Below are 27,805 nucleotides of genomic sequence, written 5' to 3'. Positions count from 1 at the left end.
TCAAAGCCTGTGTGTACTCCAGCCCAGCCCCCCCCCCCCCAGCATTTGATGCAGTGAGGGTCTTCATTTTTGTGGAATATATGAGAAAAACAAATGAATTTGTGTTTGAGTGGAAGAGAATTAGGTTAGGTGTAAGAAGAACTTTCTGACCACTGGCTGCCAAACAGATAAGAGGAGCTACTCTTTCAGTGGTAGGAGACAGCACCTGCCAGAATGTTCCTTTTGGGCCTGAGACTGTCGGGCTCATAGAAGTACATCTAAAGGCAACTCAGTCCTGAATTTTACCCCTAGCTCATGGCCAGTGGCATCTTTGCCAAGATTCTATCTGCCCTTCAGTGGTGACTAATCTCCTCGCTCAGACAGTGGAGCATTCAGAGTCCTTTCCCTCATTTGATGAATGGATGAGGCAGCAGAGCATAGGCGTGTCTGTTTTACAATTCTGAAATAGTTACGGGTATTCTGACTTAAGAGTCCGGTAAAAAATGGGCCTTGAATGTGCTAAGCACAGCCTGCAGCCCCTAGATGATAGCAGTGAGAAGGGGATGCTTGGGTGATGGTCAGCAAAGCGTTATCCAAACTGGGGGTTGCCATTAACTTACTAAAAACTGTCTGGAGAGATGACTCAGTGAGCAAAGCTCTTGTCATGCAAATATGAGAACCCGAGGTCAGATCCTAAGTACCCATGTAAAGCCAGACATGGCAGGTTGAACACCTGTAATCCTGGCTCTCCTACAGTGAGGTGGGACATAGAGACAGGAGGATTCCCAGAAGGCCGTAGGCAGCTAGCCTGGCATGTTCAGTGGTGTACAAGGAGAGCCTGCCTCAGACACGGTAGAAGGGGAAGACTGACGTTTACACCTATCCACACTCACACAGACAAATATACATGTGTGTATACACATGATAAGTTAAATATGCTGGCTCAGATAAGTGAATAATAAACTTTTAATATCTGGGTACCCAACTCTTAGTTTACAACTATTTTTACTTAAACTTTTAAGTTTTTGTGAAGTAGTTTTGCTGTGAGTCTGTGGGTTTATAGGAAAGTACCATTCTTATGATATAACAAGTTCTCTGTGAGACCAGACATTGTGAGTCTTTTCCCAAGTTGGGAACTTTGGAGTTACTTAACTGTTAGCATTATGTGATTTCAGCTACTAAAATGGGATGTGATTGTTACAGTATCCAGACGTGCTCCAATCTCTTAAATGAATGAGTTTTTCCGTAGGTAAGTAGAACAAAGACTGAAATCAGGTGGGTAGACATGGTGGTGCACACCTTTAATCCCAACACTCTGGAGACAGAAACAGGCAGATTTTTTCTGTGAGTTAGAGGTAAGCCTGGTCTGTATGGAGTGTTCCAGGGCCCCCAGATCATAGTAAGACCCTATCTTGAAGGAGGAACAGGATGAGGAGGAGAAGAGAGGAGGTTGGTGGGAGGAGAAGGGGGAGGGAGAAACATGTAAACAAGACAAAGATTCTTCTATAGTAGCTTCACCTTGGCTTTCAAGAAGCCTGTGGTTATTTATTTTTTTCTTTGACCATCTGGAAAAAGTAGGTAGAACTCAGATCATAAGGCAAGATGGGAAGCAGTGTCTGGGTTATTGGGGTCCGTGTTAAAGTAGACTGGGACCACAGAGTCCATGGGCTAGTCCTCAGTCAGTGCTGGCACTGGGCTGCTCTGAGGGTGGTGCAGTGCCCTGGGATTGCCATTGCCCTGAGCACTTACCAACCGCAGTGCGAGCTTCGCTGTAGGCTACTGTATAGCCTGTTGCACCACTTGTCTGTGGACCACTTAGCTTGTTCTCCCTATGTCTGTGCTTCACTTGTGTAATTGAGGAGGATGGGGGAATGGCCCTGTTACTTAACAACAAATACGATAATCCCCACATCACTTAAGTGTCAGCTCTCTGTAAGCAAAATTGCCTTTGGAAGGTCTTACCCTGTGTTCAACTGTATTTTCCATAGTGTTACATAGTTGAGTTTAGAAAATTGTGCATGGATTTAAACTCGGATGCTGCCTTATGGAGAATTTCCTGAGTTCTTATGTTGAATTGAAGGGTTTCCTTGACGATAGCCAGGACTCACATTTTTTTAAATTTCATTCTACATAATTCTCTCTCTCTCTCTCTCTCTCTCTCTCTCTCTCTCTCTCTCTCTCTGTTTACTTTTTTTTCCCTAAGCAATCCAGGTTGTATTCTGAAGGCCATGAGTCATTAAACTGGTGCAGTGTTCAGGGCTCAGTGATAAATTGTTCAGATGTCAATAAAAAGCTCCTTAGCATTTTTTTAAGTCTTCAGATTTTTGTGTTCACATGTGTTGGGATAGGTACCTTCTGGATCTTGTCAGAGTAGCTGGAATTGAGTGGTCCATATGCTCAGCACAGTGCCAGTCAAAAGTCACATGTGTCTGTTTTTATCTGGGAGCAATTTCTTTGGTTAGTTGTGATGGCCAAAAAGTCTCTTGGGAAAGTTTAAATGACTCAAAATTAGTAAAAGTCACTTGTGGCTATTTACGTTTTAAGCTATACTCTTGACTATGCTGTATTTTAATTTTAGTCCTAATTTCTTGCTCCCATAGTGTAGAATTGTTCAGGTATTCTGATAACCTTTGATTTCAGTTGAAAGGACTACCCTATACACACACACACACGCATACACATGCACACGCACACACACACAGGTATGCATGCACACGTGCGTGGATGCACAAATTCATGCCCTCTCTGTGAATATGAATGACTAACTACTTGTATGTGAGTGTGTATATGAGTGTGTGTGTGATAGTATGTAGTCTATTCCTATTAGAAGTTCACTTTTAAGAAAATGAACAGCAAGTGTCCCCAGACATGCAAGCTTTACTTATAGCCTGGCTGAGCCGTTTGTCCAGGCTGCTTCCCCAGCTGGCTCCTCCCCTCACCAGGATGTCACACCACCTCTCACCACTCAGCCCTTTCCTTGCCAGTTCACTCATTGGTGGTTTTCACCTCACACCAGGCCCTCACTGTTGGCACAGAACCTGCATCGGGCCTGTCCAGGCTTCCTTGTAATACAGAGAACACAAAGGGAGCAGGCTCCTCCTCAAATCTAGAACTTTCTCTTGTTTCTCTTCTCTCCACGTTTCCCTTACCATAAATACTGCTTGAAGGTAGTTGAGCCCCGGTTCTTGCTGCCCTGACTCGGCAGGAAAGGCACTTAAAAAGACAGTGGTAATTTGAGCCCCTAAAATAATGCAGTTTTGCAGCTACCTGTAAAACCCTGCTTCCCTAAAGGAAGTCTCAGCTATGCTGAAGAACTCACTGGAGTTTCCTCAGTAGTCATCGTCCTCATCTTCAGTTTTGTTCCATGAGATACTCTTGTCATAATTCTTTGGTTCATATGAAACCCAGGTCTACTGTGGTACAGAGCACTGGTTCTGTGCCATGGTGCAGGTTGATTCTTTCTCTCTGTCTGCCTCACTGCCAGCATCTGAATGAGCACTCTCTTCCACTGCAAAGAGCATCCTGTATCCTGTTAAAGTCTCTATGCTTTGATTGGCTAGTAACATTGAACATTTATATATTTTAAGCTTTTCATTTATTGTCTTTATTAAGGTCCTTGTTTACAGATTTAGTGTTAAAAAGCTTCATATGACATCTACATACATAATATATTTTGAGTTTTTAAATATATAGTGTTGAATTTGAGCTGACTGGCTTTCTGGCTTTCTCATATATGCCTATGAAAAGGGGCTGTGACTGGCACTCCTTCATTAGGGACCCAGCGTCTGGGGCTGCAGGTCGCAGCCTTAGGCATCAGTAAAGTCAGGATGGATTAAGAGACTTCACACTGCTGGACATTACAAATAGCATTAAAGATACTGAAATGAAATTGACAGGCCAAGCACCTGCTTTCTTCTTTTGAAGTTTGCTGGTAACAGAGGCACCTATTTATAGATATGCATGTGTGCGTGAGTGTGTGAGCATGTGTGTCGGTGTCTGTGTGTCTGTGTGTGAATCCCACCAGCTCAACTAATAAATGCTGTACTTCATTGTTGGTGATATTTCTCTAATGAACTGGGGGTCACTTGTTTAAGTGAACAGGAAATTAAAGAACACTAGTGTTATGTTTCTCAAGCTGGGAATTCTAGGCTTACAGATTGTGTCCTTTCTTTTTTCCTGGCTAGAGAAAGAGCTTTAATAAAAGACAAAAGCCAGCGTTGAGTCAGTTAAAGGTGTGGGCTTACAGTGTAACAACTGACTATCCAGATCATTCTTTGGAACTTTGAACACTTGTTAGTTGTCGTCTAATTAAAAATGTAAAGACGGTCTGTGTCCTTACAAAAGAACAAAAGAGTTCTTCCTTGTTAAAGGTAATCACTGAGACAGACGGGGACCTGGCTCTACTGCGCATGCATCTTAAGAGGAAGATAAACCTTCCCTTTGAAGGCAAACACAGCACCAGGTGTTTTGTAGCTTTGAACCTATGAAATGATTATATATGGGTCATAGGCACGGACTGAACTTCACTATATTCAAGTAGATTGTTTTCATGGTGTTCAAAATCCCTACCTGGTGCTGCAGGCTTTGGGTACAGAGGTGACGGATAGCATTTGCTTTGACCTGGTTTTCCATTAAGCCATATGAACTTTCAGGTGTGTTCAATAAGAATGTAAGGAATATGCTAATGACAGTTATAAAAACTAAAAATACCTAAAAATAGATTTTCATAGAAAGCTGTTTTGGGTTTTGGAGTAAAGTTTATTACATCGTCTTCTGGGGGAGGAAAGAGGCCTTTGTCTGCTTATTCTGTATATAGATCTAGATTCACAATGTGTATCTCAGGACCTTGTTTGTCTACATTTTCAATGCAGCCATGCTCCAGGGCTTAGGAATTGTTTTACTTCCCCTCACATGTTTTTGTGCAACACAAAAACATCTTTAAAGATTTTTACCCAACGATTTTCCTTTCTCCTCCGACCCACAGACCTGCTCCCAGAGGAACTTTAGTCAGCTTTGGAAGTTAGTGTGTCATCTCCTCCAGGACTTGGCAGTGTCTGGGGCCCCAGGGAGACAGGTATCCATCAGTCTTTGTCCGTCCCCCTCCATCCTGAAGTCACTGAATGTTCCCATTTAGTAACTGTCCTCTCTGGGCATCAATCTGGTTTCCTGACAGCAGCCTGTGCTAATTCAGATTTCTTGTCTGGCCTTGCAGAGATGGAGTGCTTTGTGACAATTTGCAGATTCTGTTCCTCCTTAGTTCACCTCTTGCTGTGTAAATCAGTCCACTGCGGTTCTTTTTGTATACCAGTCTTCTGAAAGCTTGGTTAGGTTAGAGGAGCTTTGGAATTTGATTGGGGACTAGATCTCACATGTTGTCCAACCAAGCAGGAGTACATTCTGCACCTCCTGGCTGCAGCCAGCCCGCTCCCTCCAAGGCCGTGTCTCCTCCACCTTCCTCTTTCCTTTCCCTTTTCCATCTTTCTTTCTGATTTATGCAGGCACTACTTACAAGTCATGTAACTTCATGATCCGTGTTACTTTGTGTTTCTTAAAGAGGTTTTATGAAGAGCTTGTTTCTTCTTAGCTTTGTGAAACGCTTGTATTGGCCTAGAGTAGTACAGCTTGCTCTTGCCTGGTTTTCTGTTTGGGTGTTATCTTCTCAGCCACCTATCTTTTGGACATTCCCCTGTTTGTTTGCTTGTTGCCAAAAGAAGAGGCACAGAAAGCACCCTGAGTCCTTAGGAATTGCACTTGGTTGGAGTTTTTAAAGACCCTTGCCCCCAAAGTAGTGTTTGTTAAGAAAAGTAACTGACACTTGCTTCCTTAAGCTCTGAAGTTCTGTGAACCTGGATATCATGTGTCTTGAGGAAGCTCTCTAGGATACTCATGCAGATTGCATGCCTGTTGCCCTTGAGGGTGAGCACATGCTGATATAAGAAAGCTGCCAAGTCCTGCCCTGAGCAACTTTCTCATGGTCTGTTAGGGCCCTCTTCTAGGCATTAAGACTCTCCTAATGTATGAGCTGCTCTTGTCTTTTGGCTTATCAAAGCCTATAGTAAGCAGATCTTTCAGAAACAGTGCTCCTGTGACCTGTAGAGTTGTCCCTGGGAAATGTCTGTTTCCCCAAACTCCTTGCCTTCCTAAGGATGGAAATGGTCTTCATATGGGTGTTTCCTAAAAGTTGCCACTTGCATGCTCTGCAGGCATGTAAGCTTCATTTGAAGATGAAATGTGCCTCAGAGTCTGAAAATGATGCTACATCTGTGCTTTCCCAGTAGCAATTCAGAATGCAAACATCATTCATGACTCTGTCCCTAAAACTTAGATCTGCACACACATATGCCTACATGAATGTTGATAGGGAAGGCCAGGTTTCACAGGATTTATGCAGCAGAGGCTGTGCTTATCATCAAAACCACATTCTATCTTAAGAGACATATTTATTGGGAATGTAACTATTGGCAAAATCTTAAAAAGTTTGAAAAATAGTCAATAAATCAACAAAATGGATTAATACTTACTTGTTTTGAGCACTGCCACATATGGCCTTTTGTGAGCGAGTGTGTTTGTTAATATGTAGACTGCCACTAATACGTCTTTCTATAATTAATTCCTAGTTTTACCAGGACAGAATTAATTTCTTTGGCTTTTGGACCAGTGCATCTTTTGGGGTGTGTAGTGCTGGTGTGAGCCACCATACCTGGCATGCACCTGTTTAGTATTAGTTTTTAATTATTTGTAATAAGAAACCTGGGTGGTTAACTAATAATAGAATTATTCTTAATAGAAGTTAAATATTTTAAAATTTTGATAAAACAGGATTTTTTTTTAAACTGCTAAAGAACTTGATTTTAATGTCATTTCAGTTCCAGTTACTATGGCAATGACAGCAGGGGCAACAACTACCTTTCCTATGAGCAACCATACCCGGGAAAGAGTAACTGTGGCCAAGCTCACACTGGAGAATTTTTACAGCAACCTAATTTTACAGCATGAAGAGAGAGAAACCAGGTACAGTAAAGGCTAACATGTTAGTTTTCTTTGAGTAGATTGGAGTCCTGCTCTTTGTGTTATTTTTTCTGCACCGACAGGACACCTGGCTGCTTGTTTCTTTTCCTGGGTTTCCAGAGCCTTGTGCACATGTGCACACATGTCACTTGTGTTTCAAACAGATCTTTCTAGCTGTGGCATTGCAGCATGTCCTTTACCAAGTGCTGTCCTTACCAAGAGGCTTTAGAAATGACTAATGCATAACATTGGTGGTGCTGCGTGGTGTCAGTGAGAAAATAGGAAGAATCCCATGCCATTTTGCCTCAGTGAAACTTGAAGTGTGGTGAGGGAACGGTGTACACAGACACTACAGGTAGGAGTGGGGAGTGGCAGTGGGGGACCAAAAGGAGCACTCGCCTTGACGGGGCAGTGACACTGGAGCAGGGCTCCACACATATGAAGACACACATAGGAAGAGCACAGTTCACACATGTAAGAAGGAGCAGGAGATACAGAGAAGGACATATCAGGTGGTGGGTATTCTGAGCTGTAGCTGCCTGCCATGTGGCAGTGTCGCAGGCCAAGCTGGCCTCAGACTTTTTGTGATCCTCCTGCCTCTGCCTCTGCTTCTCAAGTGCTGGGATAGGTGGAGAGGCTGGTCCATATCACTCTGGTAGTTGAGATCTTTCATCTTTGACATGTCGGTCTTCTGGCATAATGAAAAGATAATTGGATGAGTTGTCTGGATACGTAGTAGGAAACCAACACTATGGACATGCAGTACTACTCACTTAACAGTGAGTGGTGAAATGTGAGTGTTCCACAGTCCTCATTACCATCTGCAGCCCCATCAGAAATGCTTAGCCTAACTAACTTCATGTTAGAGGAAAAAAACAGATAGTTGAACTTGGCTGTCCCTAGAAAAGCAAATGTTATGATCGATGGTTATTTCCACATGGATGTGACTTTTTAGTTTCCCAATAATTTTAATAAGTACATACACTTGCCTCCAGAGTCTTTACTGAGTTGGGGAAGTTGAGCTTAAGACTCATACAAAGTCATCTTGTCCTGGGAGATAAAGCAGTGAAGCCTTGGTCAGCACGGAATGCTAAATCCTAGTATCTAAGAAAGAATCCTGATCATAGTAAATAAAGAGTTGAATCTTGGTCCAGTTTGAAAGATTTTCTTAGTATAGCATGCCCAGTGGTTGGCTTGAATAAATAACTTATATCTTAAATGGAAATAGAAAGATAGTTTAAAAGTCTAATTATTTTTTCTTTGGAAAGGCAGAAGAAGTTAGAAGTGGCTATGGAAGAAGAAGGACTGGCAGATGAGGAGGTAATGTAACCAACTGTACTAAACGGAGGTGTCCCAGTGAGTCCCCTTGTCAGCATCAGCTGATGTGTGGTTGGCTGTGGTCAGATTCCCCATCTGAATGGCTTCTTAATCTGTTGCTCTCATGGGTACCTTAGGAGGAAATGGCCTTTGCCCTCAAGAACATACATGTACTGAACACTACTCACAGCACTATGGGTATATGGGACAGGGTCCAGTGTTGGACACTGTCCATCCATGCCACTACTCTGGATGAGCAGGACAGGGTCAGGCGGTGGTCACCAGTTACTCCTTCTCACATTGTTTTTTCTGACTATTTTAAAACTGTTTATTCTCTAATTAAGGTTCCCTTGCACCTCACTGATGAATGACTGGCTTGAAATGGTTTCTTCCTTATGCTGCCCAGTTTTTTGCACTATGAAAACAAGTCTGGCTTACCATCCTTCCTGCATGTGGTGGTTTTGGTGAGATGTCCTGCCCTGCTCCCTGAAGTCTAGGGTGTTTGAATGCTTGCTTCCCAGTTGGTGGTGCTGTTTGGGAAGGCCCTGGAGATGAGGTCTTGCTGAGGAAGTTTGTTCCTGGAGGTGGGATGTGAGAGTTTAAAGACTCAGCATTTCAAGTTTGCTCTTTGCTTCCTGCTATGGCTCAAACTGTCCTCTGCTTCCTGCTTCTCCTGCCAGACCTCTCCCATCATCGTGGACTGACCCTGGAACTGAAAGCCCTAGTGCACTCTCTCACAAGTTGCCTTGGCTGTGGTGTCTATCACAGTGAAAAAGTAGCTAAGGACTGCGATACAGGCTTCCTTGCCAGTGACTGTTTCTCTCTAGCCTTAGCTCCTGGCACCCCATCCAGCCCTGACCAATGCAGACTTGTGATTTTCCCTGCTTGTTTATGGCCCCTTTCACATGCTATTTCTGCCGTTTGAAACTTTCTCCTCCGAACTCCAATTATTCTTCAAGGAGCTTAGGTCTCACTTCACTGGGAAATCCTAACCACTCAGCTACTTGTCCTACATTCTACACTAACAGTGTTCCTGTCTTTGTGATAACCTTTAAATAAGGGACATCTTCCCAGAGACTAGAGGCTGTGTGTGTCTCTGTCAGCTTCACACCCCAGAGCAGGCAGAGGGCTGGGGTGAGTACTCTGATAGTAAGTCAGCAGTGTCTCCCTTGCTTTCAAGGACTCTGAGTGGGAAGGAGGGATGATTATTATTATCCTATGCTTTGGCAGCGGATACACACACACACATGCACACACGCACGCACGCACGCACGCACGCACACTTGTATACATTATAGGGCTGCTAGTATAGTTCAGGACAGAGTGCCTGCATAGCCCTGGTTTGAGTCCCAGTGGCCCTGACCTGACCCATTAAGTTAAAACTATATAAACATTACAGAATATAGCAAACTTTCAAAATACACAGACTCTCCCAATACAGGGGCTCAGAAAAGACTTATGGGAGTTGTAGCAACTGATTTGGGTCTTTCTTGATGGGAAGAAGTTACTTCATAAACAGCACTGTATACAGCAATAGTGACTGCATGCTGGAAGTGGTGAGGGCAGCTGAAGGCATGGAAAGCTGGCTTTAGGGAAGTTACTAAAAAGAGCTTTATTTTCCAGATGAGAATGAATTATAACCTAGGCTCACTGACCATTCAGTGATCAGAAAGGAGCTTGAACTGAAGACACTGACCAAGTGAGCTAACCTGCCCTGCAGCTAGCTGCCTTAGCTCTGTGCCGTCCTTCTAGCTGGCCTCTTAGGAAGGCTGGGGAAGGCATAGACTTAAAGTTACTGTTGATATAAAATTAATACATATCTTAAAACCCCATCTTCTCTTGTTAACTTTTATTGTGAGTTAGTGATTGAAGGGCTTCATCCTAGCACATAAAGAAAGGTGAGCACATCTTTCTGTATTTGTCTCATAATATTAAAACTTTTTTCTAGCTAGTAATAATTGTGCTGATATAGAAGTATTTTGTTTGTTTGTTTGTTTGTTTTGTGTTGTTTGTGTTGTCCTGGAACTCACTGTATAGACCAAGCTGGCTTCGAACTCAGAAATCCACCTGCCTCTGCCTCCCGAGTGCTGGGATTAAAGGTGCTACCAGCCACCACCTGGTCTGATAGAATTGTTAAACACAGGATATTGAAGTCTAGGGAAGGGCACCAAAGCAGTTGCCCATGCAGAGCACAGTAGAGACTCCACACACTGAAAGACAGCCTGCACTGTACAGAAGGGCTGTGTCTCATGGGAAAAAGGAAAGGAAAGAAAAAGGAGGAGGAAGAAGTGGGTTTTTTAATGTTTGTTCCTCACACTGTATGTTAATAAAGACCTGTCCATTTGTCAGATACTAAGAGCTCAGGATCACCCATGTCAGGTGGCAGATTACCGAAGAGTTGCTCCCCGTTAGCCCACTGAGGCCAGGTTCCTGTTGTGCAAGAGGATCTGGAAGCCTGGACTTTTGTATAAGTTGACCTGCCTTTAAAAATATTGCCAAGTGATGAGAGGATTACTGTCTGGGAAGGCCTGGCTTTGTGGTGCCCCCTGGTGGGCATTAGTGATTTTTTTCCTTAATTATAAAATAGCTTGTAGAAAATGTCAACTCATTTTGCTTCTAAAAGTCAATGGCTCATAATATCTGTTTTTAAACATCCCACTTTTTTCTGTAAAGATACTTTAAAGTGCCTGTGATTACTGTTAGGCCCTGTGCTAGGGCCTTGAAGATGTGTACAAAACAAATTCTCTCAGCCTTGGTGTTGAAACTGTCAGTGTAAGGGATTGGAATTTCTTGTTTCTTAAAAACAAAACAAAACTTTAAAATCTCCTAAGCAGCGTGGATATGGAGTGCATGTGGCACCCAGAAGACAGCCTGGGGTGTCAGCCCTCAGCTCAGCAGTGCTGTCTGCTGTGTGCTGTCTGTTGTTTACCTTCTTGTTGTCCTGGAACTCACTAAGTAGGCTTGGCTGCTTGGCCAGCTGCCTCAGAGATCCACCTGTTTGTGCCTGCCCAGTGCTGAGCTTGTACGTGCTCTGTCACACCTGGCATTTATCCTTAGAGCGTGGGCATTCAACTAAGTCAGGTCCTCGTGTCTTTGAGGTAAGCACTTTACCGACTTAGCTACCTTCAAGTGTAGATTTTTAATGAAAACTATAATATATAATTCTATAATAGAAAGTGGTATGTGAAATAGTTGATTAGTGAGCAGTGAGACCATTAAGTTGTGACCGTTTACAGCAAACAGTGGCCAAGACGAAGCTGTTAGCGCAACCCTTTACTATCTCAGAACTTTGAAATACCCTTCTGTTTTATAAACACCTTGACATCTTACAGATTGAGACTCTTATTCCATTTGAAAAGGAATGGAGTCTGTAATCTTGGCACTAGGGAGGGAGAGACAAAAGAATTTTTAGCTACAGAATGAGACTGATTTAAAACACAGAGGGAAAATATATGTTAATTAACAAGAATCATCAAAAATGGATGTTTGTTAGTGGAAAACCAAAGTAAGTGATTTAAGCTGCAGAAGAGAGCCATGAAGCAGCAGGCGGGAAGGGGGTCACACAGAGGCCGTGGCTTTTAGTACACATTCTGAGCAGATGCAGCAAGTGCTTCTCATGGGCTTTAAAAATCAGATGTTGCTTCACATACCCCTGTACTGACTGAAGGGCTAAAGTGGTTTTCCTGAGGCCAGTGTTCTTTGGGAACAGTGTGATGCACACTGGTTCCCCTCTTGTTGTTGAGGGGCTATGCTTTGGTAGATAGAAACAGTGTTTGCCCTGTCAGATACTCAGTGCCTAATTTTTGTTGTTTTGGTTTTTGGTAGACTGTTGTGTAGATTGTAAGCACATTTTATGAAACTGCACAGTCAGGTCTCTTCTGTTCAGATGAGACAGGTTTCTGTAGCTAAATGGAACTGTGCTATTCTGTAACCATGAAAAGGGAAAATTGTAAACCATCTTTCATATTCTTATGTTCATCTATCACATGTAATTAAACTAAAACAAGCACTTGTATAACCATGAGGGACACAGTGCTAGAGTGCCACTAAGTAGCTTCTAAAGAGAACTCCAGTTCAGCAACTTAAAGCAAGCTCCTTGTCAGAACTGCCACCCCCAAGCATGGAACAGCGGGTGGTGGGTTCCTGTAAGAGAAGAAGCATGAGCCACACTGTGCTGTGAGGTCCATCTTTGCCTTTATAATGATACAGATGTGATTTCAGCTGTATTAAACTATTTACTATTTCCCCAACTCCAAGATAAGTGCAGTTTCCTTTTTAAACTACCATGTAATGACTAGATATGGGTCGTTTTGATAAAGCAGTGTTCGCTATATCTTCATTTCCTTAATTGTGTTGTTCCTACCCAGACACACACCCCCCCACACACACCCCACACACACCACCTAAATTAAATTGTGGGCTAGAGAGATGGCTCAGCAATTAAGCACAGTGGCTGCTCTTGCAGAGGGCTCAGGTTTGGTTCATAACACTTACATGGCAGCTTACAACCATTTGTAACTTGACATTATAACAGACATTCATTTAGGCAAAATACCCACGTGCATAAAAGAAATTTAAAATAGAAAGTTTAATGTACCTTTGTTGAGCTGTGTGAATTCCTGACATAATTTCTTGCTTGCCGCTCCCTCTGTTACAAGTATTAGAATTCTGTTTTGATGATACCCAGACTTCTAATTAGACATCTAACTAGACATCTAAAGTTAGACAGGGAGTGGCTCAGCTGTGAGCTGCATTGGGAGCCCTGTGTCTGAGCTGACAGTAGTGCTGTGATTTGTCACCTGAGCTCGGTCTGTGAGAGGCTGATGGGGCCACTGTACTTGAATTGGAGTTGAATACCTTCAGTGACTTCCTTATTCCACTATGTGCTGCCTCTCTCAGGAATTATCTCTGTGCCATGAACTTGAATTTTGTTAGATACAAGGTCAGTGAGGTTAGGACAAGAAAATGAATGATTTCCAAATTCAGCTTTCAGATGTTTAAAAATGTTGCTAATTAATAGTTCTTATTTTGTTTTCTTTGTCGAATCATTATTGCTGTTTGGATTCTGACTTGTTGGAGGGCTTGGGGGGATTGTTTGTTTGTTTGTTTTGTTGGTTTTGATTGTTTTTGACCTGGAAATTACAGAGATACACCTGCCTCTCCTCCTGAGTGCTGGGATTGAAGGTGTGTGCCACCATGCCCAGTTACTTTGCGATTTTATGTCTTTGGAAAGTTGTATGAAGTTTTAAGTAGTTTGCTGAAGTTTATGCAAGAATCAGTTTTACTCTAAGTTAATCTCCATGGAAATGCTGCTGTTTCGTGACTTTTGAGTCACAGGTTTCAGTAGCTGTGATGGCACCTGGAAAGTAAAGAGTTTGAGATTTCTTGACAAAGTAAAAATGAGTGACAGAAGAATCAGAGCCCGGTGCTGTAATCTCAGCACTCATCAGCTGGGATAGGAGGCAAGCCTGAGCTACCCAGAGAGACCTGTCTCAAAAGTAAATAAGCCCATGTCACAATAAATACACTCACATCAGAGTCATTCTCATTTGTGTTTTCTAGGACTTATTTCTGTGAGTTCAGTCACCACTCAGAAGGCAGTGATTTACATTTATAGTAGACTGCTGAAGACATTATAGTCTATAAAGTCTACTTCTAAGGGTACAGACTTGACAATTGTTTAAAGAATGTTAAGACTTTTAAATTCTTCCCTTGCTTAATAAATACTTGCTTTAGGCAAATAGATTATTGACAAACATATAATAATATAATTAAGATATACCTCTATTTGTTTATGTTTAAAAGTATATGTGTGTGGGTATGGATTTGTGCATGGGTGTGCAATGCTTGAAGGGGCCAGAGTGCGCTGAGCGGGAATGTGGATGCTGGAAGCTGAGCTTGTGTGCTCTGCAAGAGCACCACAAATCTTAGCCTCTGCGCCACCCCAGCCACCAACACTACACGTGCCTTTGAAACAGCCTGCTTTAAAATCATCTTTTAAAACTCTTGTTTAATAGAAAAAGTTACGTCGATCGCAGCATGCTCGTAAAGAAACAGAGTTCTTACGCCTCAAGAGGACCAGACTTGGCCTGGATGACTTTGAGTCTCTGAAGGTTATAGGAAGAGGAGCTTTCGGAGAGGTGAGCTGCTTTGTTCAAGTCACCACTATTGAAAGTAGGTGCTGTAAGCTGTTTAAATGTAGTTACTAGGCGCTGAGGTCATAAGGCAGTTAGTAAGAGTGCTTGCCTAGTACCCGCAGAGCCCTGCATCAGACTCATCACTATAGGAACCAGGTGTAGTAGTGGCTTACCTCTCTATACTCCCAGCACTTGGGAGATGGGGGCAAGAGGATCAGAAGTTCAAGCTCATCCTCAACTACGTAATAAGCTCAAGGCCAGCTGGGCATACACGAGACCCCTCCTCCCATAAATATTTGTGTGTGTGTAGATGTAATTTCTTTGATATTATCACTGGTAAATTCCAGGATTCAGCAAAGGATGCTCCTTCCACTGTTCCAGCATTTATGTTTATGCTCTAGGTGCGGCTGGTCCAGAAGAAAGACACAGGGCACATCTATGCCATGAAGATCCTGAGGAAAGCTGACATGCTTGAGAAAGAGCAGGTGTGTCTTACCACGTGTGCAGCACCAAGGGCCTCCTGTGACGAGGGCTCAGAGTAGTGTTTATGTTGAGAATTATAAAAAGAAATCCAGTGTACTAGGTAATTACTAAATTTGGCAGTCTATTTTAGTGTTTTCAATTCTTAGATTTAAATTTCAATATTTTCAGCTTTATAATCTCTCTGTTAGTTTTTCAGTTGCTATTAGAGAACAACACAGGGTGGAGGCTGTAAGCACAGAAGCCCTTGCCTAACCGTGGTTCCATTCAGGATCAAAAAGTTCCCATAGGTTTTAGTTTCTAATGATTGCTTTCTTCTTTGGTGACTGCAGGAAGGGCAGGCACAGGAGCACTCCTGATGCCTCTGCCTAGAAGAACACTAGTCCTGTCACATAGCAAATAAGAATCTGCTGCCTTTACAGAATTACAAAATCTGCTCACCCTTGAGGCTTAAAGAGATAAGCTGAAACACACTGCTGCTTAGTTTTGCATATTTGATGAGAACATGAACGTCCGTCTGTTTCAGTACTTTATAAACGACAGATCCCCTGCGTGACCGTTGGGCATGGGTGATTGGAGAGATCTGTTTATCTGTTCAAATACATCTATCTAGGTGGCTCATATCCGAGCAGAAAGAGACATTTTGGTGGAAGCAGACGGAGCCTGGGTGGTGAAGATGTTCTACAGTTTTCAGGACAAGCGGAATCTCTATCTCATCATGGAGTTTCTTCCTGGAGGTAAGTAGTGGCTGACAGACTTGAGCTCATCTGCATATCAGTAAGTTCATCTGCATATGCAGCAATAATGTCAGCTAGTTTTAGTACTGAATTTTATTGAGTTTATACCTAACCACCGCTTTTCAGTATTTACTTTCAGAATAATGGCAGGTGATTTGGTCACAATCACAAAGACTGTTAAGCTGACATGTTAAATACTACCATTCTGTGTTAATGGTAGCCCACTGTAGAGTTAAGTACAGTAAGCCTGTATACAGAACAGAAAGACAAGATGCTGGCTTCTATCTGGTTTCTAGACGTGCTTGTTCACTCTTCATGTTTCTGAACTGTAGCTCGGCTCCTGATCGCTCTACTGCACCATGGCATGCACTTTGCAGGGTGCTTACAGTTATTGGGCAAGTCATAGTCTATACATACAAAGAAAGTGTAGAAGAGCATTCCTTTTAAGCTGGGTGTGTGGTACTGCATGCACATAATACCAGTACTAGGGTTCCAAGCACAATTACTAAAATTCATAAAAAATGGATCTGAAAGTGAGGCTTCAGGTTCATTGTCTCACTCCAGTGAAGATTAAAGCTATAGGCACTTATGAGAGAACATCGCTGAGGCCGCTTTGTTAAGGAGGATGTTGGGAAAGTAAGTGGTTTGGGGGCAGGGGGATGAGATGTTCAAGGTTGTTGTTAGCTGCTTTGTGAGTTCCAAGCTAGCCTAGGCTACCAAGGCCCTAGCTCAGAAACAAATGACAGGAGTAGTCTCTGTTTTCATAAGTTGGTACTTTGTCTTTCTCAGGTGACATGATGACGTTGCTGATGAAGAAGGACACCTTAACAGAAGAGGAGACACAGTTCTACATCTCAGAGACTGTCTTGGCGATAGATGCAATTCACCAGCTGGGCTTCATCCACAGGGACATCAAGCCAGACAACCTTTTACTGGATGCCAAGGCATGTGAGGAGCAGAGTGGGAGAGTCCTGGGCTTTGGCTGTGCCATGAAGTGCCGCCAGTGTCCTTCCTGGCTGCAGATAACTGCTGTGGTTTAGGTTCTTGGGGGTTAATGAAGTTTTTTTCCTAGAAAATACAGAAAGTAACCTCTGGAGTAACATCGTGAAGAAATGGTTTTAAAAACTCCGTTTTCCCTTTGTTTAAAACAAAAAAATCCTCAAACAAGCATAATCTCACATTTCAGTTAAATGTGGTTTTCTAAGATAGGATTTTTGTAATAACTGCATTAAAAGTTTATAAGTTTTTTTTGAAAGTTAACATAATTTGACTGACAAGAGTTTGTTGTTTTAGGGACATGTAAAATTATCTGATTTTGGTTTGTGCACCGGGTTAAAGAAGGCTCACAGGACTGAATTCTACAGAAACCTCACACACAACCCACCAAGTGACTTCTGTAAGCTTGCATTTTTTCTTTGAATGAAACTTTGTGGTTTTGAAACTTTGGTTCTGTGAGGAAGGGAGGCTCCCTCCTCCCCCTCCAGAGCTGCCCGAGTTTTAGCTGTAGATGTGGTGAGTTCCCTCTCTGGTTACACTTGTGTCTTGTTGAAATTAGCGTTTCAGAACATGAACTCGAAGCGGAAAGCGGAGACATGGAAGAAGAACAGGAGACAGCTGGTGAGTCGGACACTTTCTAAAGAGCGCTGTACCTGGCCTAGAGGACACAGCATGCCTCCGCTTCAGTACACTGACTGCTGCAGGCTAAGTGGTGTGGGCCCTGCTTGACTCAAGGACCTAGGGTCACTGGAGGCCGGTGGGACAGTGACTCCAGACTGCACTTTCTCCCACCAGAGATGATTAAAGACTCAGACACTTGTGGGACTTAGCAGAGCAACACGTTTTGTTAAGTGAGAAACTGAGGAAAAGTGAGAGAAACTTGGTAGAAGTGGGGAGGAGGTGCTGATGGTGGTGGAGGAGGAAGAAGAGGAGAAGGAGCTGCTGCTCCTTAGAAATAGCTGTTAAAATTCTTCATTTGAGGATCTTTTAGGGCTCTGGCAGAAACTGAGAAAAGGCTGAAGTGGTTGCTGAGTTGGGCCAGTTCTCTGGGCTGTCGTGCTGAGCCAGCAGAAGACCCACACTATGTGTTTCCCCTAGCCAGCCAGGCAGATGATCATGAGTTCTTCAGTGCTGTCTGCCCATTTAGTTGTGGTTGAAGCTCTCTCACTGTGTGACTCCAGCTTTCTTAGTTACTACCCATGATTGTCTGTCACTTGTTAGGCACTTGCCCGGCCTGCAGTCCTCTACCCTGCAGATGGCTCAGGTGCTGTTAACTACACTAAGCTGTTCTTGCAGCCACAGGGAAGAAACTAGCTACATGTGGTTAACTCAGTGGAAAGGTTTGGGCCTCTTCTGAGAGTGGGTTGGGGTTTTCTTGGAATCTCTCTCTGAGTTAGCAACCTTAGAAGCAAGCATACAGAAGAGCAGTAGAGCCTAGCAAACATTTCCCCAGGAGAAAGTCCCATGGAGCTGCAGCTGCCCTAACACCAGCCGCTTCTTTCAGATCCTAAGTCTCTTACCAGGTCCTCTTGGTAAGAGCTGCAAGCTGTGATTCGTATCCTGGTGTTTGTGATCCAGCTGGTTTAACTCAAACCTTCCTTTGACTCCTGTCTGTTTCCACTGTGGCCCCTTTCCTTACTTCCTACAGAGAGCCACAGAAGAACATCTCTGCTTCTGTAGCCAGTGTTCTCCTGGCCCTGCTGGTGCACTTAACTCTTCTTCCTACAGCCACCAGTCTTACAGCTAACCAAGGGACAGGAAGCTGGAGGGTGGAACAGTTATTAGTAGGCAAGCCAGTCCCTCAGTGTTGAATTTCAGGGCTACTTTGCACCCTATGCTATTTCCCTCTGGGTTTTGGTGAATATAACAACTGCTTCCTTTCTCTTTACATTTCTATAGTTAACCAGGATGTGAACATTTACGATTAGGAAAGTGGTTTTGACTTGTTTTCCTAGTTTCTAATACAATACCCAACATATGCAGAAACCTTTATCAGTATTTGTTTAGTTCAAGTAAACAATGAAGAAGCTTTTGATTTCCTGTTCCCCTGGGACATGCTAAACTGAAAAGTAACAGCAGTCTGGCGCCTCCAGCACAATTAAATAACCATTTTTGAGCTTGTTTGCCAAGTAGTGACAACCTTTATATTCTAATAAACTTTCAGAGATTTAGAAGTGTGCTTAGCTGGCATTAGGGAGAAAAACATTCTATTTTTAAATATGTCCTTTTAAATCAGATTTTACATTTGAGAAAAATATTACAGACTTACTGTTTTAAAGAGGAAGAAGTGAATACTGTTTAAAAACATGGTGCTCACCTGTAATCCCACGAGACTGAGGCAGGGACTTCCTGAGTTTTGAGACATAGCAGAGTTTTTTCTCTAGTAGTGTTCCTATGCCTCTGTTGGCTGGGAGTCATCACCAAGGGAGAAGCACAGACCAGTTCACTCATGTTTGGAGCAGGAAATTCCTTCAGCCCACCACCTGCCAGCCTTGTAGTTCCCCAGGTCCTTGAAATGACAATCTGCGGTTACAGGTGTCCACTCCTTGAGAGCTGCTGTCTTTAGGAAGTCATTTTTAGGATTTGATGTGGATCAAGAAGGAGGGAGCATTCAGACAGCTCCTGCTGGGATGCCTGGAACTTACGTTACAGGAAGGTGCCTCTAGCTTGCAGAGCCTGTTCTTTTCTTGTTTTATCCTCAGATGGAGCTGTTGTAGGTTCTCTTACCTGGATCTTTGGTAAGCAGAGCTGGGATTCAGACAGCCCAGAAGCTCATGAGTAGTGAGCAGGGAAGTCGGGCCCACTGGACTCAGCCTTTTATTTCCTTCTGAAGTGGACTCAGGGCCTCTCCTTTGTTGTTTGCATAGCGCCTGACTCAGCCTCTGTCAGTCAGTTTTACATGTAACACACAGAGTCACCTACAACTGAGAGCTTATCTCCTGTGTTTAGTGCTTCCTCCCGTAGTAAGCCATACTCAGATGCTTTATAAGCAGTTCAGAATGCAAGTTTGACACACTGCTTCTTTGTAGGCGTATTCCACAGTTGGGACACCAGACTACATTGCTCCAGAAGTGTTCATGCAGACCGGCTACAACAAACTGTGTGACTGGTGGTCCTTGGGAGTGATTATGTATGAGATGCTAATAGGTAGGTTCTGTCTGTGTGGTGATACACATCTCTTTTGGTGCCGTTGCTTGAACACAGGGACTTCATTAGTAACTTTATAGTAACTTGATGCATGCGGTGTTGCTTTAGAGCACTCAGGGCTGTTTCGTTGCTTGTGGCACATATTGTAGATCTGCTTGAATTGATCACAAAAGGTGATAAATTGTTGATTCTCTGATGCCCAGGCTTTCCACCTTTCTGCTCTGAGACACCTCAAGAGACGTACAGAAAAGTTATGAGCTGGAAGGAGACACTGGCATTTCCTCCAGAAGTGCCTGTGTCTGAGAAAGCCAAGGACTTGATTCTCAGGTCAGTGACTCTTAAAACTTGACAAAGGCATGAGTGGTCAGTGTCTCTGAGGCAGGGAAGGTCTTGGGAAGAAAAATGTCACTGATTCTGTTAGTCAGGGAGGTCAGTATAAGGTTTTACCAAATACAAACTTAAAGAAAGATTTTTATTTATTTTTATGTGTAAGTGTGTGCCACTTGCCCATGGAGCTTAGAAGATTCCTTGGAGCTAGAGTTACAGATGGTTGTGAGCCACCTAGCATGGGTGCTAGGAATTGAACCCAGGCCTTCTACAAGAGCAGCAAGTGCTCTTGACTTCCTGTTTCCTCAGATCCTCAAAATGCAAACACTTTAAAAGAAGTTTATGGGAAAATAATGTTCAGAAGAGAGAAGAGATCTTGTTGGACATCCTGGTGATATTATTAGCAAGTGTCACTCTTGTTAGACTGCAAGGACTCAGTGCATCAGAGAGAAAGGGAGAATGAATGGATCAGAAGCTCTCGCCATGCACGTGCACAGGACCTCAAGCAGAAGACTGCAGCACCAGTGCTGGAAGGAGCGTGCATAGTGTGACCCTTGGGAATGGCCAGCTGGCAGCATGCTGTATAAAATTGTTAGGCTGGACATGACCTTTGACCCAGCAGTCTCATTTCAAGGAATTCAGTTGGGCATATAACTGTGTAGGGGTAAAGAGCTAGGTATGTTTCTTATGTTAACTTTAGTTGTAAAAAGTTGAAATTTATATAAGTCTTTAGCAGTAACAGTGGATGGAACAGGAACAGTCTGATATCTCTGTATGCAGGTCTCGAAAAGCTACCTCACAGGAAAATATTGAACAGCATTACAAAGCAAGCATTAGTATAGTCAGTGAAGGAAAGGTCTTAAAATAATTATTATTGTGTTAACACAATATTATTACATTTTATTTTTGTATTTTATTATTACATTAGTATTATTATAAGATGAAAAGTAACTTCAGAATGTTTCCTGGTTATCTCTAAAGGATAGGTTTGTGGATAATTCATACTTTGTACAAATTTCCCACAGTAAGCTTCAATATCTCAATTAAAATGCTCTCTAAAAACATTCACAGTAATAACAATTAGAGTGTTTGAGGTGACAAACGTGGCTAGTAATTGGTTTTCCTTTCTAGATTTTGCACTGATTCTGAAAACAGAATTGGGAACGGTGGTGTGGAAGAGATCAAAGGTCATCCGTTCTTTGAGGGTGTAGACTGGGGGCACATAAGGTACGTTCTGCAGCCTGAGCTGACAAACACCATCTTCTGGATTTGGTGGTTAGTGCACTTCTCTTTCTTCTTGACTTGTGGTTCTCAACCTGATGGTCATGACCCCTTTGTGAATTGAATGGCCCTTTCACAGGGGTCACCTATGACCATCGTGAAACACAGATGCTTACATTATGATTCCTAACAGTAGCAAAATTACCGTCATGAAGTAGCAATGAAAATAATTTTATGGTTGAGGGGTCACCACCCCATGAGGAACTGAGTTAAAGGGTCACAGTGTTAGGAAGGTTGAGAACCACCTAACTAAGCACAAGAGGTAGTGCTGCCTCCTCTGACAGGTCACTGCCTCTGCAGCTTCTCAGTGTGCCTTCTCTGAAGGTCGCACAGTGTGCCAAGTACTTTGATGAGCCTGTTCTGTCCATCTCTCATCTTATCCTGAGGCACTGTTAGTGTCTGGCTCATGGGGTCTGAGCTGGAGTTTCTGGACAGAGCATCTGACTATAGGCGTGGCTGCCCCAATCCACACTGCTGGTTAGGACGGAGAGTTGGGTCACAGAAGCCCAGGGCCTGCTGCTCTCTCTACTCAACTGAGTCTTCTTGTACAAGCATGGACAGTACAGGCTTTTTCATAACCTGGTATGCTTAGCACCTAGTAGATCCTGTAAATATTTGTTGAAAAAAAAAAAGCCTCAGGGCTATAAAGATGGCTTAGAGGTTAAGAACATTGGCTGCTTTTCTAGAGGTCCTGAGTTCAATCCCCAGCAACTGCATGGTGGCTCATAACCATCTATAATGATATCTGGTGCTCTCTTCTGGTGTGTAGGCATACAGGTAGGCAGAACACTCTATACATAGTAAATAAATCTTTTTAAAAAAGAAATACTAAAATTTAAAAAAAAAAAGGCTGATAAGGGACTGTTGGAGTGGTTCAGCAGGAAAAGACAGATATTCTGAGTTCAGTTCTTGGGTCCTTTGAGGTAGAAGAAGAGAACCAACTCCTGAATGAGGTCCTCTGACCTCTACACTTGTGACATGGTGTGTGTGTGTGTGTGTGTGTACACTTAATAAGTAAATCTGTAGACCAGGCTGGCCTCAAACTCAGAGATCACCTACTTTTGCCCCTGAGTGCTGGGACTACAGGTGTGCACCAGCACAGCCCAGCCAATTTAAATGTTTTAAATGACATTTTAAGTATTTCTATAGTTAAATGTTTTAAGCATAAGAAGGCATTTTTGTGAATAGATTTTTTTTGTTTGTTTGTTTTTGGTTTTTCAAGACAGGGTCTCTCTGTGTAGCCCTGGCTGTCCTGGAACTCACTCTATAGACCAGGCTGGCCTCGAACTCAGAAATCCGCCTGCCTCTGCCTAACCTTTCTGGTCCTCTTAAAGTCTATATGACTGACAAGCTTTGCATTCAGATTTTATCACAAATACATGCGCCCCCCCCCTTTCACAGATGTCTTTGTATTTACGAATCTTGACTAGGATTCTAACCCTAATTCACTTAGATCTGATCTCCCTGTCTCCCACTTTTCTCTTTAATTTTCTTTTCACCTAAAAACAAAAACAAAAACAAAAACAAAAAAAACCTAGCGTGAAGGGCAGGAGTTGGAGCTCAGCGGCTGAGTGCTTGCCTCGCTCCGCTCAGTCTCCAGGGCTGCAGGGGAAGCACGAGAAAGTCTTCATGTGAAACCTCCAAGTAAATGAGTATACCCACATAGCTGTGTTCAGAGCCACAGCAGACAGACACCCATGGGCTTCCTGTCCTGTGCTGCAGTGGGCAAGGCTTTTCTAGAGAGGTTTATTGGACAGTTATGAGTTCAAGATGATGATTAGTCACACACAGTGTGACCTCTAGGGAGACACACTGAGCAACTGCAGAGGCAGTGACCTGTCAGAGGAGGCAGCACTATCTGTTGTGCTTAGTCTAAGGGTGGTTCTCAACTTTCCTCACGCTGCAACCCTTGAATACAGTTCCTCATGGCTGCTGAATTGCCTTTGCAGGGAAAGACCAGCAGCTATCCCTATAGAAATCCGAAGTATAGATGACACCTCAAACTTTGATGACTTCCCTGAGTCTGATATCTTACAGCCAGGTAAGAGGTTCAGTAGCATACCCACACTGCAGTCACCCATGCCGTAGGTGATGGACACATCACCAGTGAAATCTCTTTGCCCTGAGTTGCCTTTTTTCTCTTTCTAGTGCCGAATACCACAGAGCCCGACTACAAATCCAAAGACTGGGTTTTTCTCAATTACACCTACAAAAGGTTTGAAGGCCTGACCCAGAGAGGCTCCATCCCCACATACATGAAAGCTGGGAAATTATGATGCTCACAGTCGCCCACAGCCAGACTCAGGTAGCTGCATCCCCAGGCTGGCTCGGCATCAGCACCAGGCGCTCCGGGACGGTACTGCTCTCCAGCCAGAGGAACACTACAGCTTGGGATCTGAGGCTGCTACGGCTATGGGAATTCCTCTGCCTTCTTTTATTATTATTATTATTATTAACTTTATTATACAAAGGTACTGGAACAAAAGGAACGGATGTTCCCTCCTAACTGCACTGCCCATGTGTATGTTGAGAGGTCCATCCTGCCCATGTGCTGCGCTTCTGATTGCAACACTAATCCATCCAGAACTGCACAGCACTGATGGCACCCTGGCAGCCTGAGGTTGCTTTTAGTGTCCCTGCTTCACTGCAGAGCCCGGGTGTCTAGAATCAGTGAGAAGCCATCTTCTGTAGCTGCTGTTAGAACATTTGCCCCGTTGGTTTGGACATTGTAGGCCACACATGAAGAGTTTCTGTACCGGCTCCAAGAGTACTTAAGGACACTGACTTCGACGTTAGAATTTCCTGTCAAGCTCTTATGCAGACGCTGTGGTAGGGAAGATGAGCTTCTGTCAGGGTGAGGACATTTCTTCACTCCGGCATCCTCCAAGGCTGACCACTCTGAGAGACAGGGCGTATTGCTGTGCACACAGGAATGTACCTGAGTGATTGTCAGCGACTCCATTTTTAACAAGAGGGCGTAGCATTGTTTTAATTGGAGGATGGTGAGCTGAGTTTCAGAAATGACCATGAAAGCTGCTTGTAGAACCTAGTGTGTTTTTATTAAACTATTTTTTTAAATGTCAAACTTCTGATCAAGTCAATGGACACTGTGGCGAGCAGAGTGTGACTCACTGTGGCTTTCTGCAGAGGTGGCTCATGTCTGCTGGTGACCCTTTGTTCCCTTGATAGCACTAGTGCCATTGTTTTCCAATGAACCAAAGATCCTGGACAGTGGCTGTCAGGGGAGTGGAGCTCTGCTTTCCAGGGGTGCTGCGCTCCACGTGTCAGACCTTTGACAGAGGCCAGCCCTGTTTACTATTTGCTCATCACTGTGGTTAAAGCCCATAATGAAGTAAAGGAAGTGAGTGCAGGCTGGGAGGGAGTGACTGGGACTGGGCAGAAAAGTCAGCATCAGATTCTTGGGGTGTTTCCCTAGGGATTATATCATCTTTTCTTGCCTGGCATTTTGATTCTGAAACAACTTTCTGAAGAGGTGTGGTTTTGTGAGTTGTAGTAACTTCTCAGGGAAGGAGTAGCTAATGTTTATCATCTGTGATATGAGGCAGTGAGGCTTATGGGAGGAATGTCTCACCTGAGGGGACTGAGCAGTGCCTTGTGACCCCTCTTTCATCAAGGCCATCAGCTCCTGACATACTTTGGTGAGTCCCATCTTGCTGCTGAGTCTGGCGATCAACACCACCTGTTGCTCTCCTGGCTCAACTGTAGCCTGATCATTGATGCTATGCTGGAATATTTGGAGGAAGCACTGAAAATGGTGGGTGCGCCTCCCTGATGACTTTAGCTGCCTTAATATCTGCAGGGTATATGAGCTTCTCCAAGTTGTCTGTCTCAAGAGTACTTTAGTAGCAGAGACCCCTGGCTATAGGGATTCTACCTTTTCTTTTAGAATGGGGCTTTTCTAGTGTGAGGGTGACTAGGTTGGATAGGAGACCTTGCCACGTTCTCTAGCTCAGGTGCGATAACTAGCTAACTACCGTAGGGTGGCGGTGTTGTCACGTCCAGGTCACTGGGGTAGGTTAAGATGAGTGTAAAGGAGAATCACTGAGCTTGTGTTTCCATGATGTAGGGACAGAGCACTCTGTCTGATCTCTGCTGTGGTTGTAAAAGCCGTGAGGGGCAGGTTTCCTGGTGGTGGAGAGGCATTTTGGGAAGTTTGCTTTGCTGGTTGCTTCCTCCCCTGGTATCAACATGTCTACCCATTCTTCAGGAATCTCTCATGGAAGTGTTCCCCAAGCTAGTGTAAAGGCCCCTAAAGACTGTCTCTGCCTGTTGAAGCAAAAATGTGAGGCGTGCTGCAAATTACACAAATAATTTGCAGAGACCCCCTGAGACTGACTTTTTCCATTCTACATTTCTCATATTTTAGGTGAATAATGTAATTTAAGTGATAAAGCCCTATCTTAATTAACTGGGCATAGTGACATTTCCTCTTAATCTCTATTTTGAATCAAGGAAGTTATATTATAAATAGTGGTTTGGGTTTTCTAAGGAATACAGAAGATGTGTATAACAATTCAGGTGTATTGTTTTCCTGATTGAACAGAGACTTGTAGTTTTTCATTAAAACTCTTGTGTTGGAGCTGTTTGTTAACAGCTAAGTCTGCAGGTGTATGAATCCCTGGGCTGTCCAAGGTAAGGTATGACCACTTACTTAACCATAGGTGGCCGGTCAGCTGTGTGGTGAGGTGCCAGCTGTGGGATATATTAAATACATTCTTTGTTGTTAAGGCTTCTGATAGGTCTTCTTTACTTCCATATCAGCATAGCTCTTAAACACATGAATCGCTCTTGTCAAGCTAGACCTTTTAAAATATCGTGAAGCACACTTTGTTCTGGTGTCAGGAGTCTGTCCACCAGTCAGTCTCGGCTGGCAAGAGAGATCCACCTATCTTTTGGCAGTCTACAAGTAAGTTACTTGAGGGTCAGAAAAGGGTCCTGGCACGTCCTCTCTTTGAATTGTTAAAAATTCAAATTTGGAAAATTCAAAGGCAACTGTTTTGCTATGATCATGATCATTTCTTATTTTATTCCAAATTTTCTCTGTAGAAGTGCACTTATTTCTGAAAAATCTTAAAGAAGCCAACACTTAATAAATACGAGACACTTCAGACTACTAGAAATATTTAAGATTTTTATTGCAAAATGTGGAGAGATAAAGGAATAAAGTAATAGAAGTGTATTGTGGTTATTTTTTTTTTTAAGCAACATAATCCAGCAGTTGTCCAGAACCAACAGGCTTCTGAGCCCATCCAGCGTTTTGAAGACTGTTGGGCAGGGGCATTGAGAGCCCCTTCACTCACAGCACAACGAGAATAAAGCCACGTTTACAAAAGCTCTGTTGGTGAGGTGTTTGTTTTGTTTGTTGTTTGGTTACAGATTGGTGTTATCCAAAACTTAAATACTATATTGTGAGTAAAATTACCAAGTAGCTATTATACCTGAAGATCATATCACAAAAAGATTAAAGTATTTCAAGTTTTGAATCAAGACAGTTGAACAAGTCTAGGTTTAAAATTGTTTGGATCCATAACTGAAAACATACACCTTTGTAAGTTGTCATTTCAGGTACTTGCTGAGCTTAGGTCTTATATGCAGCCCCTCCAGTGAGTCAGAACCCAAAGGCATCTGTAAACTAAAAGTACTCATAAGGTTTCAGAGATAGGATTGACTCAGCTACCACCCACTATGTCCCTTCCTGTGGAAGTCACAACCAGGACCTGCCAGAGAGAGCCAGGCAAAATCCCCTGGACCCCAACAGCACCCCAAGGCCTAGTTATACTCTGGTATCCCCACCAAGCATGTATCAATGATGCTGTGGTAAGAACAGTGGAAACACAAGGTTAGAATTTGAAGAGAACAAACTTGCAGGCTCTTAAATCCAACTCTCAGAAATGTCTAGTGAAAAAACTTACATTCATAACCATATTTTCACTTACATGATGTATTGTCTTACAACTGTTCTGTAAAGAAACGGAATCACCAGAACACAGGATGTTGCCCTGGAGCCCCATGCCACCAAAGCACAGAGCATGCTCCATCAGATGCCTCCCTGTGGGTCTAGAACCTCATAGGAATACATGAATGAGATGACAGAGGTGTCATGTGGGATAATAGTAGTGCAGGTGTCACAAGGAAGATAAAAGTGCTTTCACCAGTAAGGACGTGGTCTCAACACAAGGTTACACGGTCTTTTTCCAGGTTCAGCAGCACAAAAACATGAAGTTATGGGAATCCTTCTGTTGTATTAACTTTTGTCATCCATGTTGTTTTGTCCTTAGAGCAGGAGAGAGAGAGAGAGAGAGAGAGAGAGAGAGACATAGGTTCTGTGATAACTAAGTCCCCAAACAAAGTGCTACCTGTTGGGCTAGATCGTAT

At 43.3% G+C, this 27,805-nt stretch overlaps 1 protein-coding gene across 4 annotated transcripts in view; it reads left to right on the top strand.

Moving 5' to 3' along the window:
• Positions 1-26,762, top strand: part of Stk38l (serine/threonine kinase 38 like) — a 53,269-nt gene extending 26,507 nt beyond the window's left edge. For 2 of the 4 annotated variants that reach the window (XM_028757578.1, XM_028757579.1), the window contains exons 2-14: positions 6,846-6,990; positions 8,256-8,307; positions 14,322-14,444; positions 14,843-14,926; positions 15,535-15,658; positions 16,448-16,602; positions 16,952-17,054; positions 17,214-17,275; positions 19,684-19,801; positions 20,005-20,128; positions 21,260-21,355; positions 23,359-23,450; positions 23,558-26,762. In XM_028757578.1, the coding sequence (XP_028613411.1) occupies positions 6,857-6,990; positions 8,256-8,307; positions 14,322-14,444; positions 14,843-14,926; positions 15,535-15,658; positions 16,448-16,602; positions 16,952-17,054; positions 17,214-17,275; positions 19,684-19,801; positions 20,005-20,128; positions 21,260-21,355; positions 23,359-23,450; positions 23,558-23,685 (1,395 nt within the window). In that variant the 5' untranslated portion in view covers positions 6,846-6,856 and the 3' untranslated portion in view covers positions 23,686-26,762. Of the gene's footprint in view, positions 1-5,572; positions 5,896-6,845; positions 6,991-8,255; positions 8,308-14,321; positions 14,445-14,842; positions 14,927-15,534; positions 15,659-16,447; positions 16,603-16,951; positions 17,055-17,213; positions 17,276-19,683; positions 19,802-20,004; positions 20,129-21,259; positions 21,356-23,358; positions 23,451-23,557 lie in introns of those variants that run through there. The other 2 variants (XM_028757577.1, XM_028757580.1) reach the window with 2 other exon arrangements.
• The last annotated feature ends 1,043 nt before the right edge of the window (positions 26,763-27,805 follow it).

The sequence above is a fragment of the Grammomys surdaster genome, unplaced genomic scaffold (genome assembly GCF_004785775.1).
Source record: "Grammomys surdaster isolate TR1022 unplaced genomic scaffold, NIH_TR_1.0 126176, whole genome shotgun sequence".
Classification (NCBI taxonomy): domain Eukaryota; kingdom Metazoa; phylum Chordata; class Mammalia; order Rodentia; family Muridae; genus Grammomys; species Grammomys surdaster.
Note: the sequence above shows the minus strand (reverse complement) of the source record. Positions and strands in the feature narration are given on the sequence as shown.